This window comes from Lissotriton helveticus, chromosome 9, assembly GCF_964261635.1.
Source record: "Lissotriton helveticus chromosome 9, aLisHel1.1, whole genome shotgun sequence".
In the NCBI taxonomy this organism is placed as follows: domain Eukaryota; kingdom Metazoa; phylum Chordata; class Amphibia; order Caudata; family Salamandridae; genus Lissotriton; species Lissotriton helveticus.
This window is the reverse complement of record NC_136070.1, coordinates 223661771-223678913: the sequence shown is the minus strand read 5'-3', so window position 1 is coordinate 223678913 and position 17143 is coordinate 223661771. Positions and strand designations below refer to the sequence as shown.

The following is a 17143-nucleotide window of genomic DNA, read 5'->3' as shown; positions in this document are numbered from 1 at the left end:
AGAATTTGTTTCAAGCGTGCCATTGCATATTTTGCTCTGTCGAGGTCTAAGCATTTTGAGGAGTAGCCATGCCTTTTCCAGTTCTCTCCATACCCTGGGGGCCCAAGTTCTTTTGTGTATAGCTTCAAGTTCTGAAATGGTCTATTCCAAGCTCTGTCTATTTTCTTTTCGGCCAATATTGTCTGCTGCTGAGATAGCAATGAATTCCTCCCTTACTACTAAGTTCAAAGCTTCCCAAAGGGAGGTTAGAGATGTCTTCCCTATGTCATTATTGTGGAGATAGTCAGCGATCACCCTGCGAAGATAGTCCACCATGGACTGAGAAAGGAGCAGGGAGTCCCTGAGGCACCAGAATGATGTCCTGGGATGGCTGGAGTTGAGGCGTAACACTAGGGACAGAGGTGTATGGTCCAATAAAGATCGGGGAGCAATGTATACATCTGATATTAGGGCTTGCATGGCTGGAGTCGCTAGAAAGTGGTCCATATGGGCATAGGTTTTGTGTTCCGTGGAAAAGAATGTGTTGCCTCTTGTGGTGGGGTGTAATTTTTGCCAGACATCCTACATTCCATAGTCAGTTAACTAGCGTAGACCCTGAGCTGAGAAGGCCCCAGTGTGGTCGGAGCATTGGCCTGAGCGATCCATGTCGGTGTCCATTACTAAATTCATATTGCCACAGATCAGAATGGTAGCATCAGGGGAGTGGAGCACAGTAAGAAATGTCTTTTGGTGTTCATTGGGCGCATTAATAACAAGGATAAAATGGAAGACACCTACCCTAAGCCAATGGTGGCCATCCGAGTTGGGCCCCGTTCCCACTCCTGTAGCTGAAATTAGAAATCTTGGGGTGTGGCTGGACGACAAACTTTCCTTCACTCCCCACACTAAACGTGTAGCTGGTACATGTTTTGGTGCCCTGCAGTGCCTCCGACCTATCTTCAAATATTTTGATGCGGACACCAGACAGATCATAGTCCAAGCTTTGGTTCTCACCAGATTGGACTACGCCAGCTCTCTGTTTTTGGGCGTGAATCAGGCAGAACTAGCTCGCCTTCAGCGGGTTCAAAATGCGGCGGCCAGGATGCTGGTCGGCCTTCCGAAGTTCGTCTCTGCTCGTCGAACCATTCAAGATCTCCACTGGTTACCTGTAGGTCAAAGAATTAAGTTTAAAGCTCTCTGCTTAACCTTTAAAATTCTTAAGTTAGCCTCCCCTCCTATCCTCTCACAGACAATCCTTCACTATGCCCCTTCCAGAGCCCTTCGATCCTCAGGGTTAAATCTAGCCATTGTTCCACGTTTTAAAAAAGCTAGAATGGGTGGACGCTCTTTCTCAGTGTTGGCGGCAGCTCTCTGGAACTCTTTGCCTGCCCCACTCCGTTCCATTCCTGACCTGCTCCCTTTTAGGAAGGCATTAAAAACCTTCCTATTTTCCGTAGTTTAGTCCCATTCCTGTCTGGTTGCCTCTGCTGTGTTGTGTTTCACTATCTCCTAAAGCGCCGGGACGCCTCTTGGCTGCGGCATCTGCGCGCTATATAAAATAAAATAACATAACATAAGCTTGTATGCCATTAGGAATCCCTTGACTTCAGCTACCTTAGATAGGATCACCTGTTTAAAACCATTTGACAAAGGAATCACCACGCTGCCCTTTTTAGAGGAGCCCGAGGATCAGAGCTGGCGTTGGAACCATCGGAATTACATTCTAGGGATATCTGTGGGAAGTAGATGGGGTTCTTGTAAGAGGCATATGTCACTGCCGGACTTCTCTAGAAGGGAAAGGATAACCTCTCATTTAATAGGATTGTTGAGGTTTAGAACATTAAGGCTTGTCATCTTAAGCTCCAGGAGAGCAAGTAAAGGGGACAGTGCGTGGAGGGTTATCACGAAGTCAAGGTGAGGAGCATGATACAGGGAAGTGGCCTAAAATTGTGCAGACCACTGTAGCGTGCACTAGAGACCACAAGTAGACCTACAGAGAAGAAGTAGTGAAAACCAGCAAAGAGCATCCCCTAGGAGCTGTGGGATCAGAACTATAAACTGGGAAAGTCCATTGTCCATGGCAGTTAGTATGGGGACTATAGGCCGGCAGGGTCAAAGCAGTTGGTCACAATCACAGTTGAAAGGTGACCCTTCGCGTTAAAAAAAATATTTAAGGGAGCATGTAGAGATACAGTGGCCTAGTGTTGGAGCTACAAGTTAAAAATAAAAAATCTTTTTTACTGCAATTTCACAGGATCGTAGTTTGAAAACAAAAAAAAGGGCTGCCCCTTTTATTTACAAACCCCTGGAGTGGGGAAGGCCCTTGCGCTAGTTATTTATTTTTTAGGAGAGGGGCATGGGACTCTCCTTCCGGTGCCAACTTAGGGCCCCTGGGATATAGGGTAGCCTATTGCGGTTGAAGACGTCCAGGCACATCCCGCAGGATATAGGTGGCATATCCAGTGATAGAGGTACAGGCACATACCACAGGCAGGTTGAGTCTCATGAAGTGGTACCACCGGTGCCGGCAGGCATCCGTGAGTGATTTGATTTGGTGGAGTTGACCCTCTCATTGAAAAACTAGTCTAACTGGATGACCCAAACTGTAGGACACCTCCTTGGAGCTCAAATAGCCGATAACTGGTTTAAAGTACCTGTGGTGCTGAAGGGTGAGAAGGGAAATGTCCTGAAAAAGTCCGATGGTGTGGCCACGAAACTGGATGGGTTGTTTGTCTCTCTCTACCTGAAGAATGTCCTCTAGGATTTGAAAGTCATGTACACAGGCTACAATGTAGATTTGACAATAGGTCCTCTGAGTCAGCCTTGGGGACTCCTCAGAGGCAATTGTTGTTGCTCCGGGCCGGTTTTTGAGATCCTCCCTCTAGGCTTTAAGGTCATCATGCTGCTCTTCAAGGCAAATGATCTCCTGGCATAACAGCTCCACTTCTTCCCCTGCGTGGTTTAATTATCTTTCAGGTTGACCCCCGATCGCCTACTGAGATCAAGTAACGTTGCAACTCTCTCATCACCTGGGAGAGGTCCCTCTTGAGGTCTTGAATAACAGTTTTTAAGGAATCAAAAAGGGAGACCAAGAAGGCCACTGGGGCCTGGTCTGGATCTGGGAATCCCCTGGCGTCAGGTTGCGACAGAGGCTATAGGTTGGGGGCTCTCTTTTGCAGGGGTCGGAGTGGCGCTGGTGAACATCACTCGCACTAATTGGTCACATTTGTTTTTAGCCACTGCCATAGTTTCGGGCCCCACTGTGGGCAGTGTCCTGGGGGTCCCAGCAGTGGACTAGGCTCTCCCCTAAAGAACCCCCATCAGCTACAGTGCTCAGATAGGCCGGAGAGGTGGTGGCCAGGAAGCTTATGCACAATAGTTAGGGGTTCCACAGCATAAGGCAAAAGCAGGAATTCAACAGAGGTCACATGGAGCCCATGGAGCCAGGCATTTCAGATCCTGTACGGGTCACATAAGACAGTGGACCAGGTGAATCCTAAAATCATAATTTTTTTCACAAAGGTAGTAATCCCTTGGTTACGACAATATGCTTCTCTTTACATATTGATGTGATGACTACTTAACAAAGCCAATCGGCTGGTCTTCATATAATAATGTAATAGCTCCTTCACAAAGCTAATAGGCTGTCTTGTATATTGATGTAGTCACCTCTTGACAAAGCCAATAGCTCGGCCTTTTATTTATTTACTTATTTATATGATGCCCCCCCCATGACAAAGCGGGATGTTTGCCACCTGAGTAGGGATTTACATTTAAAAAATCAAAAAATTCACTGAAAAAATAACAAAGGTTAAAGTAACATTATAGTTAGATGCAGTATTAATATCTTACTCTACATTAATAAAAAAAACACCTTCAAAAATTAACTGAAAAAAAACTAATGTTCAATTGACATTGTCAGGTGAATGTCAGTTCAAATGTAACATTTGAAATTTTAAAAAAAGCCTGAAAGTCATCCGTTATAGTTAATTGAAGTCGATATAACTCTCGCCCCTGCCATGCAATGCTTGTTACCTCACATATTACATCACCCATTACATGTCTATGATGTCATTGACAACATCAATGCGACATCTGAAGTAACCTAATTGATGACAACACTGTGCATGGTGAGTACTTGGTAATCTACAAAGTAAAGTTTAGCTTTCTGCATTCCCACATTTTCTTTTTCACCAACCACTTGCACGTCTGAAATATGAGTAGTGGACCACTAGTTACAAAAGTAACAATACATTTAGTGTTCGAGGCATGTGGGCTGCTGAATTCATATCTTGTGCATAGATCGCTGCCTAGTGTTGGGTCCGGATGATTGCACATTGTTGTCCTGGAAGAGTCTTCGAAGTATCACGAGATAGGTGGCTCTTCCCCCGGACTACAGTGCGCGTGGGCATCCTATCCATCCTCAGATTGTTTTTTTCCGCCATTGGGTTCGGATGTACTTTTCTTTACTCCAGTTCGGAAACTTTCTAAAGGCCAAAAGGCCTTCAGGGTCGTCGGTATTGTTATTTCGATCGGTGCCGAGTTATTTGTTCCAGTTCTTTCCCAGCAGGACGTCGAAGAGAGCCGCGTGGCCTTTTCGACACCAGAGGCCCGATCGTCGATGGAACGGAGCCCGTTCAAACTATGCCCCCTTTGTAACTCTAAGTACCCACACATCGATTTACACCCGGTGTGCAACAAGTGCTTATCTCCAGACCACAATGAGGACACCTGTCTAGCTTGTGCTCGATTCAGGTCAAAGAAGACACTTAGGCTCCAACGTGCAGCGAGGCAAACAATGACGAAGCCAGCGCCCGACCCGGTGAATATCTTCGATGAAGTAGACGATGAGGTCGTCGAGACTGAGGATCCAGAACAGCCGTCGGATCCCGGTTCGGAGCATGACTCCAACTATTATGAGGACGACGAAGAAAACGTCGATGATGAAAACGTCGACGAGGTAAGGGACAACGCATCCCCCATCGGAGCCGTCGATGACTACTCGAGCGATGAACCAGGCCCAGCAGTGGGTACAGGGCCCAAAACAGACACTGAAAGACTTCCAAAGGCTCAGGTCGAGGCATCGCCAAAAGGCCTTAGCCAAGATCATGACGAACATTCTATAGCCCCGCGTCTCGGCCCGGCTAAGAATATATCACACGAGCCATCGGTCGAACTACTGAAAGCGAAACCGAAAGCCATCGAGTCAAAAACGAAAACGAAACTGCTGAAGACAGTCTTCGGATCGAAGAGTTCGAACACATCGGATTCGACGAAGGAAAAAAGTGTCGACGACCCTGCGGGGTCAAAAATAAAGGGTGTCGAGCCAAAGATTAGTGCGCTAAAGTCCATCACTAAAGTCAAGCACGTCGAACCGTCGAGGTCGACGTTGACGGACAGCGACACAAACAAGGGACTCGAGTCTCGGAAGGTTCTCGATCCGAAGCAACGAGTCGACAGGCCACAGCTCGTCAAAGCCCTCGAGCCAAAACCCAAAGGCGCCTCGAAGGAGCACGTCGAATCGAGGCAAAAGAGCGCGCCTCAAACGCAACAAGCACCAAAGTCGACAAAAGGCCAAAAGCATATTGAGGAAAGGGCGAAGTCGGTCGGACCTATATCGACGCCGGCCCCGAAGAAGGTCAGTCTGTCTAAAGACGCTATGCCACCGATAAAATTCGGACTGCCCCCAGCTGCACGCCCTAAGGCGCTCGATCCGAAAACCGGGGTCGAAACACCCAAAAAGGTGTCAATGGGAAAAAGGAGTCATCCTCTGGAAGAGGACATTATGTACCAAGAGCCCTCCTATGATGATCAGTCGAAGCTACATATCGACTCCGAATCGGGCAGACTTACCATTTATCAAAGAAAGATCAGGTCGGAAAATCCTCTGGAATCATATAGGATTCCACTCAAAAAGAAAAGGGATTCTTCTACATCGCCTATCCTTTTTGAGACTGTAAGGTACCATGGCCAGGACACTTCTGCATACTCACCCACACGCACTAATGAGGATATGGGGTATGACTATGATGAACAATATAATTACCCTGCGGACACGGATCAGGATGACCAGACTCAAGCCTGGACAGACCCTATTGACCCGGGGGAGTCACAGACTATTCCTGATACTCCTTCTTATCCTGTCAAAACTTCGCCAGCAGAAGATACAGCTGCGTTTAACGCATTAATAGAAAGGGCAGCACAAAATCATGATGTGGAAATGCATGCTGACCCAATTGAAGAGGACTTCTTGTTTGACACTTTCTCCACTTCAGAGAAATCAGTTAAAACATTGCCAATGTTAAAAGGTGTCCTTAAACACGCAGGAGACATTTTCAAAGAAACCACAAGAGCAAGGGTTGTTAACCCCAGAATTGAAAGAAAATACAAGCCAGCACCTGTGGACCCTGCATACGTTAAGGGACAGCTGCCGTTGGACTCTTTGGTGGTATCAAATGCTCGTAAACGTGCCAACTCACAAACTACTGGTGATGCTCCTCCTCCAGACAAGGAGTCTAAAATATTAGAAGCTTCTGGGAAGAGGGTAGCTGCTCAAGCGGCTAATATCTGGAGAATTTCCAATACACAGGCCCTATTAGCCAGATACGATAGGGCGCATTATGACACACTAGAGCAACTGCTACAACATTTGCCTGATGCCTACAAGGAGGGAGCAGAAACACTAATACAAAAAGGGAAACTAATATCCAATGCATCCATTAAATGTGCGCTGGACGCAGCAGACACCGCAGCCAGGGCCATCAACACAAGTGTCATGCTCAGAAGGCATGCTTGGTTGCGCATCTCTGGGTTTCAAACCACATTATTAAATCTGCCTGTGAACCCTGATTTTTTTTATTTGGTCCTGATGTGGACACAATCTTAGAAAAGATTAAAAAAGACACAGAGACGGCCAAATCTATGGGTGCCTTGCAGTCACAACTATTCAGAGGAGGCTCCTTTCGTCGCTCCGGTAACAGAGGAGCTACAAGAGGCCAGGCATCCCAGCAGACTCAATACCATAAAGGGAGCACGCAAACCACCTATAATAAAACAAATAGAGGTGGATACCGTGGCAACAGCAGCAAGGGCAGAGGACGAGGGAATAACACCAGATCCTCCGCCAATACTAAACAGTGACGCCTTGTCACTGCCCCCGGACCATGTAACACCGGTCGGGGCAGATTACAACAGTTCCTGCCAGTCTGGGAGAGCATTACCACAGACAGGTGGGTGAGACAACTTATTCAGTACGGCTATTGTCTAGAGCCAACCTCCACTCCACCCAACATACCCCCAAGACACCATCCTATGTCCGCAGAGCACATAAACTTATTGCAGCAAGAAGTCATCGGCATGCTGCAAAAAGGGGCCATAGAACTCGTCCCTATACAGCAACAGGGTACAGGGGTGTACTCGCTGTACTTCTTAATCCCCAAAAAGGACGGGTCTTTCAGGCCAATACTGGACCTCAGGCCCCTAACCCAATACATCTTGTCAGAACACTTTCACATGCTCACTTTACAGCAGGTTCTACCATTACTCCGTCAGGGAGACTTTCTCGCAAAACTAGACCTAAAGGATGCATATTTCCACATATCAATACATCCAGCACTACCAGTTCAAGGTACTGCCTTTCGGGGTGACAACAGCCCCCAGGGTGTTTACCAAGTGCCTAGCGACAGTGGCGGCGCACCTACAGAGAAACCATATTCACGTCTACCCCTATCTGGACGACTGGCTTATCCAAGCAAAGTCAGCCCAGCAATGTGCCAGCCACATGTCCCGCACTATTCACCTCCTACACAGCCTAGGATTCTCATTAAACTATCCAAAGTCTTATCTTCAACCCGCCCACGTACAACAGTACCTGGGAGCAACAATAGACACCCTGGCGGCAAAGGCGCAGCCAAACTCAGCAAGGATCAACAGCATTCTATTACTGATTCAGAAATTCAGACCCCAACACTCGCTCACAGCAAGGGTGTTTATGCAGTTGATAGGCATGATGGCCTCCTGCATCTTCATAGTCCCTCACGCGAGCCTACACATGCGTCCGCTTCAGGAGTGCTTAGCAAGGCAGTGGAACCAGGCTCAGGGACAATTAAAAGACCTGGGGCCAGATGTAGGTAGCCAAATACCGGTCGGTAACGGCCGAATTCGGCCGTTACCGACCGGTATTTGGCTTTTGACATGTAGGGGGAAGGAAACAGGCCAATTCGGTAATTTTACCGAATCGGTAAATATACCGGTCGGTAAATTTACCGACCGGTATTTTTACAGAATCGGTAAAATTGAGATGTAGGTGGGACTCTTCTGAGTCCCACAAGCCCTACAAATTCGGTATTTTACCATCAAATTCAATTTGATGGTAAAATACCGATTCAGGTGTGCATGCACATGTGTGCATGCACACCTGTGCCATATGACAGGCAGACCTGCCCTTAGGGCAGGTATGCCTGCCACATGGCCCCCGAACCTTTTTTGGGGGTGCTAGAGGGTGTCAAAGTGACACCCCCTGCACCCTTGTCAAAATCGGTATTTACCGATTCGGTAAATACCGACCGGTAATGCCCATTCATTCCTATGGGCTTCAAAGCCCATAGGAATGAATGGGCATTACCGGTCGGTATTTACCGAATCGGTAAATACCGATTTTTACCGATTCGGTAAAAGGAACATCTGGATGTTCCTACATCTCCCCCCTTCTTATTTACCGATTCTTATTTACCGAATCGGTAAAATTCGGTAAATAAGAATCGGTAAATTTTCCCTACCTACATCTGGCCCCTGGTGTTGGTGACCGGTCGCGCATACAGCTCTCTGCATTGGTGGAACCCACAAAACCTTTGCAGGGGACGACCGTTCCGAGAGCCTGTACCACAAATAGTGCTGACAACGGACTCATCTCTCCTGGGATGGGGAGCTCATGTCCTCCATTACACAGTGCAGGGACTATGGACGACACAGCAAAAAAGGATGCACATCAACCTGCTAGAACTGATGGCAATCTTAATGGCAATGAAGGCGTTCAAAGTACATTTGTGCAACAAAGTCGTGTTGATCCGGACGGACAACATGACTGCCATGTACTACATACAGAAGCAGGGAGGGACACACTCTCCACAGTTGTCCCATCTAGCACAAAGCATGTGGAAATGGGCCATTCAGAGAAACATCTTCCTCATGGCGGAACACCTCCCAGGCAGAGACAACCAGATGGCGGATCTGCTCAGCAGACACAGCCACCAGATGCACGAGTGGGAGATACATCCCTCAGTGCTGCAACCGTACTTCCAGCAGTGGGGTCACCCAGAAATAGACCTGTTCGCCACAAAGGAAAACGAAAAATGCCAAAGCTTCGCCGCCAGGTTTCCACATCTGCAGTCTCAGGGCAATGCGATATGGATCAACTGGTCAGGCAAGTTTGCGTATGCTTTTCCCCCAGCCCCGCTCATACCACTAGTGGCAAGCAAACTGCGACAACACTCAATGACACTCATCCTAGTTGCTCCAACGTGGGCGCGGCAACCATGGTACACCACGTTCCTAGAACTTTCCGTGGTGCCTCATCAAAGGCTGCGATTAACACCCAGTCTTTTAACGCAGAGCCATGGCGACATTCAGCACCCAGATCCGCAACAGTTGAACCTTGCGATCTGGCTCCTGAAGTCAGAGTTTGGTTACCTGAACTTGCCTCCTGACTGTATGAATATTATCAAAGAGGCAAGAAGACCTACAACCAGAGCATGGATTGCGGCGAAGTGGAAACGATTTGTCATCTATTGTAACAATAATGACATAAATCCGCTAGATGCATCTACTCAAAACATCATATGTTACCTGTTGCATTTACACAGATGCAATCTGGCTTACAGTTCCATATGTATACATTTAGCTGCGGTGGCAGCTTATCTTCAAAACAGGCAGCACCTTTCACTCTTCAGAGTATCTGATATTAAAGCTTTCCTGGAGGGACTCAAACGAGTCATTCCTCCAAGACACCCACCTTCACCTGTCTGGAACCTAAACGTGGTTCTAACGAGACTAATGGGACCAACTTTTGAACCTCTACACTCGTGTGAGATACAATTCCCAACGTGGAAAGTGGCTTTTCTAGTGGCGATTACATCACTTAGAAGAGTTAGTGAGCTGCAAGCCCTAACTATTCAGGAGCCATTCATACAAATTCACGCAAATAGGGTAGTGCTACGAACAAACCCTAAATTTATGCCAAATGTGGTATCCCAGTTTCACATCAATCAAGCTATAGAACTGCCAGTGTTCTTCCCAAATCCAGATTCAGTGGCAGAAAGAGCTCTACATACCCTAGACGTTAAGAGAGCTCTCCTGCACTACATAGACAGAACAAAACTTTTCAGAAAAATTAAGCAACTGTTTGTTGCCTTTTCACCACAGCACAAAGGCAACCCCATTTCCAAATCGGGTATAGCCAGATGGATTGTTAAGTGCATACAAATTTGTTATCAGAAAGCTAAACGCACATTAACAGTTCCCCCAAGAGCGCATTCAACACGCAAGTTAGGGGCATCCATGGCTTTCCTAGGAAACATTCCTCTAGAAGACATATGTAAAGCAGCCACATGGACTACCATACATACATTTACCAAACACTACTGCGTAGATGTACACTCCAAACAGCAAGCAGCTGTAGGACAGGCTGTACTCAAAACTCTTTTTCAGACTGCTGCAGCTGGCACGGGCAACTGCCGCTAGGGGGAGACTGCTATACATTCTATGCTTAAGATATGAATTCAGCAGCCCACATGCCTCGAACGGAATATGCTACTTACCAGTATGCATCTGTTCTTGGCATGTAGGGCTGCTGACATTCATATCGCCCTCCCTCCTCCCCGGTGCCTGTCGCAGCTGTAGCACTCAAAATTAATCTCTAGCATGGACATCCCTTACTGTATCATACTCCATCCCTGCCACAATGGCAAAAAACAATTGGAGGATGGATAGGATGCCCATGCACACTGTAGTCCAGGGGAGGAGCCAACTATCTCGTGATACTTCGAAGACTCTTCCAGGACAACAATGTGCAATCACCCGGACCCAACACTAGGCGGCGATCTATGCACAAGATATGAATGTCAGCAGCCCTACATGCCAAGAACAGATGCATACTGGTAAGTAGCATATTCCTTATTATTCCTTGTAAGATTCAGAAGTATGCAAGTAATGATCTGAAAGTGACCTATTTAAATGTTGTTAATTCAAAAGAAGATTTTGTTGCACTCTCTGGCTCTCTTTTTGTTCTTAAGAATAGCTATTCGGATTTGATCGCACCATAGGAAAAAGTTATTCTTGTGACTCATCCTTCTCTTGCAAATATACCAGACATCCATAAAATTAATGTGTATCAGGAAAGCATCATGTATTTTTGTCAAGGTTTGCTCTAAAGTAAATGTTTCTTTTATATAACAGATAGTTTCCCACGAGAAAAAAGGGCATGATAATTGGGTAAGTTCCATGATAATTGAGTAAATTCATATTTTGAGTTTGTTCTTTAACATATAAACCAGTCTGACTGTAAAAGAATGTCAGTTGTTCCTGTACACTGTGCTCGTTGTGTGTCTAGTTTACCTTGTAATTTCTTAGCAGATCAGCTAAAAAAACTATGAGGCTTTCAGTGCAAGGACTCTTGAACTACAACAAAAATAGCATTCTACACTTCCCAGGATCACATGTTCATGTTTCATTTAGTGGACAGAGAACAGGCCCTTATTTAAGAATGCCCCAGAACTACCTCACTGGAATCTCACATTGGGGTACAGTATTCACACCTTTCATGTTTAAGAAATGTAATCAAGATATCTTGTGTGTTCTTTCAGAACCATGACACGTACTTTCTACCCCATAAGACCTGCTCCTTCACGTCTTTTTGTTGCCAAGCAAGTTTTTCACTCCAGGCCTCTTCCACTTTGAGGTGCCCTGCATTGATGCTTCTGACATGGATACATTTTTTACATCAAGGATATTAACTTAGTGATATGACCATCAAAACCTTTAATGTTGAGGGGCTTTATACATTACTCTACACATTGCTTCCCTGTGAATGAAAACCTTTGAGCTGTTCACCAATCTTTAAAAACAAAACACTATACCTAATTTTACACTAAGAGACTCCGATAGTAATCACTAATGGATAAAAACCACCACTTGTTCAAGAGTCTTTCTTCCGCATTCTAATGCAGATATTTTGTGATTTATGACAGACGACCATCATTTTCAGGTCATAGTTAGACTACTTACCTTTAGCCGCAGAGTGTGTTAACAAAATATATTTAGTTCTTGCACCAGCTCTCTTGAAAATGCAAAAAAAAAAACAATTGATGGACAGAATGCAGAGCAGTATACAGAGATCTGGATCTAAATCCGTCATTTTTTTGCTCCCCATACCATTCCAGTTTGAACCCAGCCATATGAAAATCAGTCTGGACCTTGCGCCCAAGGGCAACAGTCCAGTTTTGGGGTTTCACCCATCATCAGCCAGGATAGCTTAACTCTAGTGGCATGGAGAGCACAGGACCCACGTCTCGGCATACCCGTCCCACTCGGAGTGACAAGCGCAAAAAGAACAATTGATGGCCAGAATGCAGAACAATGTCATACATTCATCCCAGTACAGAGATCTGGACATGAATCCATCCTTCTTTTGCTCCACATGCGAGCTGGTATGCACATTTTAGGAGTGGCATAGGGGCAGCTTTAATTTTATCAGCTTCATGTTGAAAAAAATAATAGATCATACATTTGTATATGTATATGTAGAGGGGTTTAAGGACACCCCTCTTCATACATCAGTCTGTTCAGCTCTCATTAACATTTTGCTTCTGTATGGGCCAATTCATTTAAGCCACTGGCTCTCTTGCAATGAGTGATGGTATTTTCCCTGATTACACCTGCACGCCCGGCTAAAATTTAGAGGACTTCATTGCCAGAACGAAGGATCAGTACCTTACATTTCCATTCTTCAACCGTATATTTTTTAATTATTGTGTGTGTGTGTTTGTGTGTGTGTTTTGTAGACTATGTCTTTAGGTTATGATGATTTAAAACAAAAAGTGTATTTTCTTTGCACAAGTAACACACATGGCTTTTATACATGTCTGAAATACACCCACCTACTAGAAAGCAGGTGAATATTTTTTTTTATTTTACATTTTTATGGCAATTACATTGCTGCCAAATTAGGCAGCATGTTCCCTTGTTTCGCTTTTTCTGGGTTTTATTCTTATGACATATGCTTTCAGTAAGGAATAAGACAATCAACCGTTGTACTATCTTGCCAAGGTAAAACTGTTGGCTTTGCCAGTGATTGTTCTGTTTATGGATAACTAGCTGATCAAATCTGTTCTCACGGAGTCAGCTTCCAATGTCCTTGATTAAGCTTTGGGCTCCTCCAACAACTCGTGTTGTATCGCATATTAGAAGTCATGTACATTTCCCCCAACTTGAGTAGCCTTTCCAGAAATTATATTTCACTTATTACCGCTGGATTTCATTACTCTTATGATCAGCTCTTTTGCTTTGGCGAGATTGCCAGAAAACAGACCTATGCTTTTACAGCTCTGCCAAAGACATTCTTGTTACCCCACTCAATCATTCAGTCTATTGTTCAGTATGTCATTTCTTTATAACAAATTCTCCCTCACTTGATTAATCTTTCCGAATGCTGTGAGAAATTGGGTCGTTGGTTAAGGGGGGTGAAACCCTACTCAAGTAACAGCCACAATCCTTGTCAGCATGAACCACAAAAAGTCAATAAAATAACCTGTAATTAACCCTCTGGTAGCTTGGCACAAAAGCACTCAGGTTTATCTTAGAGGCAATAGGTAAAGTGTTTAAGCAGCACTTAAAAAGAAATAAAGTGAAAACACAATAATATTCCACATCAATTTTGAGAAATAGAGTAAAATTTAAATTATTTGACACCAAAATGACAAAAATCCAATCACTAGATAATGCAATTTTAAAGATGCCAGGTAAGTATCGTGCCTAAAAGCACAAAACACCACTCACAGCTATCTGGTTACGTGAGAATGAAAGTCACAAGTTCAGCCCAGCTATGATGGAGCATGGACCAGATACAGGGACTAGGTTAGTCCCACTGAGGTACCTTCTAAAGTCCAGCAGGAAGAGTTCCATTTGCAGTGAAGGAGGGTGCCAGGAGCAGGAAAAGCATTTTGAATGGTCGTTGCTGTACAGCGAAGAGCAAGCCGGTGTCACAGATGGTCACCACGGGCTGTTGATTTTTCTTTTTTAAACAGATGTTATTGCTATTTTCAAATAGGTTGACACCTCTTTACAATAACTGCACAACAGGTTACAGAACATGAGATGGATAATAACATCACTGTGGTGGCACATGCAGTATAACTAAACCACATGAGAATTACCCTCTCCCACTCACCCAACGAAAATCTCCATTATGCTAAAATCAGTCAACGCTCATTGCCATATTATTACTTATCCTAATTCAATTCTATTCCCCCCCCCCCCCCCATCCCCAACTAGCCTCTCCCACCAGGCATGTCGCATACAATCAACATGTGAGTTGTAGTTTGGATCTGTTGTCATTTTAGGTGCACAAATGCATCAAAAATCATGTTGTGATCGAAGCTGCAATGATGGTGGGACGCACTACTTAGACTATTCCGGGTCACCATAGCATACTGAGCATGGGAGTAAACAAACGGCTTCAGGTGTTGCAGTCAGGGGAGCGTCGTTGCCAGCATCCTCAGGATTCTTTAGGAGCGTTACCAAGACCTCCCATGCCCTTGCCGCCTCCAGGGCCTCTCACTGCCCGCTCTTTTTGCTAGCTGAACTAGTCCATCACACTCTACCCACTTAATTCATTCCTTCTTCCATCTACCTATATTAGGGCCCCTCTGCACTTTCCAATGCATGGTGATTTCCCGATTAGCCAATAGGAGGCCCAAATCTAAAAATGTACTTGTCACCTTATTTTGGCAGTGTGGGGGGACCAATGTAAGATACATAACCCTATGGTTGGCTCAAGTTCTTGGTCAGTGATTTCGGTCAGTAAAGCAACCACTTCAAACCAATATGTATCTAACTGCCTGCAACCTCAAAACGTGGTAAAAATCTGCATCTTCCCTGTTGCAGCATGGGCATGCTGCCGTGTGGATGTTCAAGTATTTATTGAGGTTTGCTGTGGTGAGGTAGGCTCTGTGTAATATGTAAAAGTACACTAATTGAAATCGGGCATTCTTGGAACTCTTCCAGGTGCGTTCCACTAACTCAGCCCAGGTCTTTTCCGGAATCTCATTCCCCACATCTGCCTCCCACTTAAGTTGCAGCCCATGTAGGGACACCAACATTTCCCGCGTCATACATCTATAGAGACATGTGACCGCCTTAAAAGTTCCTGCCACTGTCTCTAAATATTGACACCCCATTGTTGTCTGCAGTTCAATGAGTCCTTCCTTCCAGTGTTTACGGATAGCTGCAGTGAGAGCAGAGTGCAATAAAAAGTCCCCTCTACTCAAGTTATAACAGCCCTGCAAGTCGTTGAAGGGAAGCAAATTACTGTTGTCATACAAATCCCTTATAGTGGTCAGGCCCTTTTCATTCCTATGTGCCAGCCCCCTCCAGTTTCCCCTATGCGGTAGTGCTTCGCACATGGACATAGGGACGACAGGCACGTACGGAATTGCAATACGAGCCCGTTCGCTACAGTGAGGTCCCCTGGAAGAACATTTGTTCAAAAAGGCAACCTCAGGACGATTTGGGACAATAGTCGTAGTGATGGCGCTCTATCCCGTACCTCCCCCTCGAAATCGGGCTGCTACCGCCTGCGTGAGCCTCTGTAACTGAGCTGCCAAATAATAGGTCTCAAATCGGGAACTGCCAACCGCCCTCTGACCTTGGCCTCATTAGAACACCCAATGCTACCCTCCTCCTACCAGTGCCCCACAGGAATTCCGTGATCATGGATTTAAGTTGACTGAAATATCTTGCTGGTATCCAGGTCGGCAATGTCCAAAAGTAGTATAACAATCTTGGCACGGTCATCATTTAAGTAAGCAACCCGCCCAGCCACTGACAGAGGAAGTGTCCCACAAAAGTCAAAGTTGCCTTTCGAACCTCTTATTGCCCTACCTATGTTACCTTCCCTCCCTAAGTATGGGAGACAGCTATATTTCCAGTTCACACTGGAGTCTTGTGCAGGCCATTTTTATCACCCACAGCCGGGAATGGGCAGGACTTTGTCCAGTTTACCCTGAGCCCTGCCACTCTGCCAAGGTCATGAAGTAGATCCTTCGCTCCACAGAGCGCTTCACCCGAATTTGCCAGGAACATGAGAAGGTCGTCTGCATGAAGTGCAATGTGGTGTAACTGATCGTGGACCTGGAAGCCTTGATAGTGGTGTCCTGTCCTGGCCTTAGCTGCTACTGGCTAAATAGTCAATGCAAAAAGGAGAGGGGACAGTTGGCAACCCTGTCTCGTTCCCCGGCCAAATGCACAGGCATCAGAAATTAACCCGCCCGTTTTAACCCTTGCCGAAGAGTGTTTATACAACAGGGCTGTCCATTCTATAAATCTACCCCCAAGTCCAGATGTATGCATCACTTGAAACAAGTAGGGCCATTCAAGGCTATCAAAAGCTTTCTCGATGTCCACTGCAAAGACAGCTGCCACATCCTCTGCATAGGAATCGGCTTCCAGGATCTGCTGGAGCTGGTGCACATTAATAGCTGTATTCCTCATTGGGATAAACCCAGACTGGTTCCTGTGGGAAGGAGACGAGTTGCCAAAATACGGCTCAGATCTTATAATCCGTATTAAGCATTGACAGTGGGCGATACGCAGCTCTGTCCCAAGCTGGTTTCCCACGTTTTTACATTGGAATAATAACAGCCTCCCTAGTCGTTGCAGGGAGCTGTCCCAGATGTTTCACTTCATACCAGGGGCTGTTGATGCTGTAGCATGATGTACAGAACTTGCGTGGCCGGTTGCTGTAGCATGAACAGTCTGGTTAACTGGAGCTTCGCGGTCGGCGTGGGTGGCAAGATTGGGGCATGAACAGCCCGGTTCACAGTCATGAAGAGCCAAGACTTCAGGATTTCTTCTTTTCTTTCAAGAAAACCACTGATGCCACACCAAGGGTCCA

The 17143-nt window shown here is 45.8% G+C and overlaps 1 protein-coding gene across 7 annotated transcripts in view; it reads left to right on the top strand.

Moving 5' to 3' along the window:
* Window positions 1–17143, top strand: part of MIA2 (MIA SH3 domain ER export factor 2) — a 626403-nt gene that overhangs the window by 513182 nt on the left and 96078 nt on the right. For 6 of the 7 annotated variants that reach the window (XM_078659761.1, XM_078659760.1, XM_078659759.1 and 3 more), the window contains exon 21: window positions 11431–11466. The exons of the other annotated variant lie outside the window; for it this stretch is intronic. In XM_078659761.1, the coding sequence (XP_078515887.1) occupies window positions 11431–11466 (36 nt within the window). The remainder of the gene's footprint in view (window positions 1–11430; window positions 11467–17143) is intronic. 7 annotated transcript variants of the gene reach the window in all.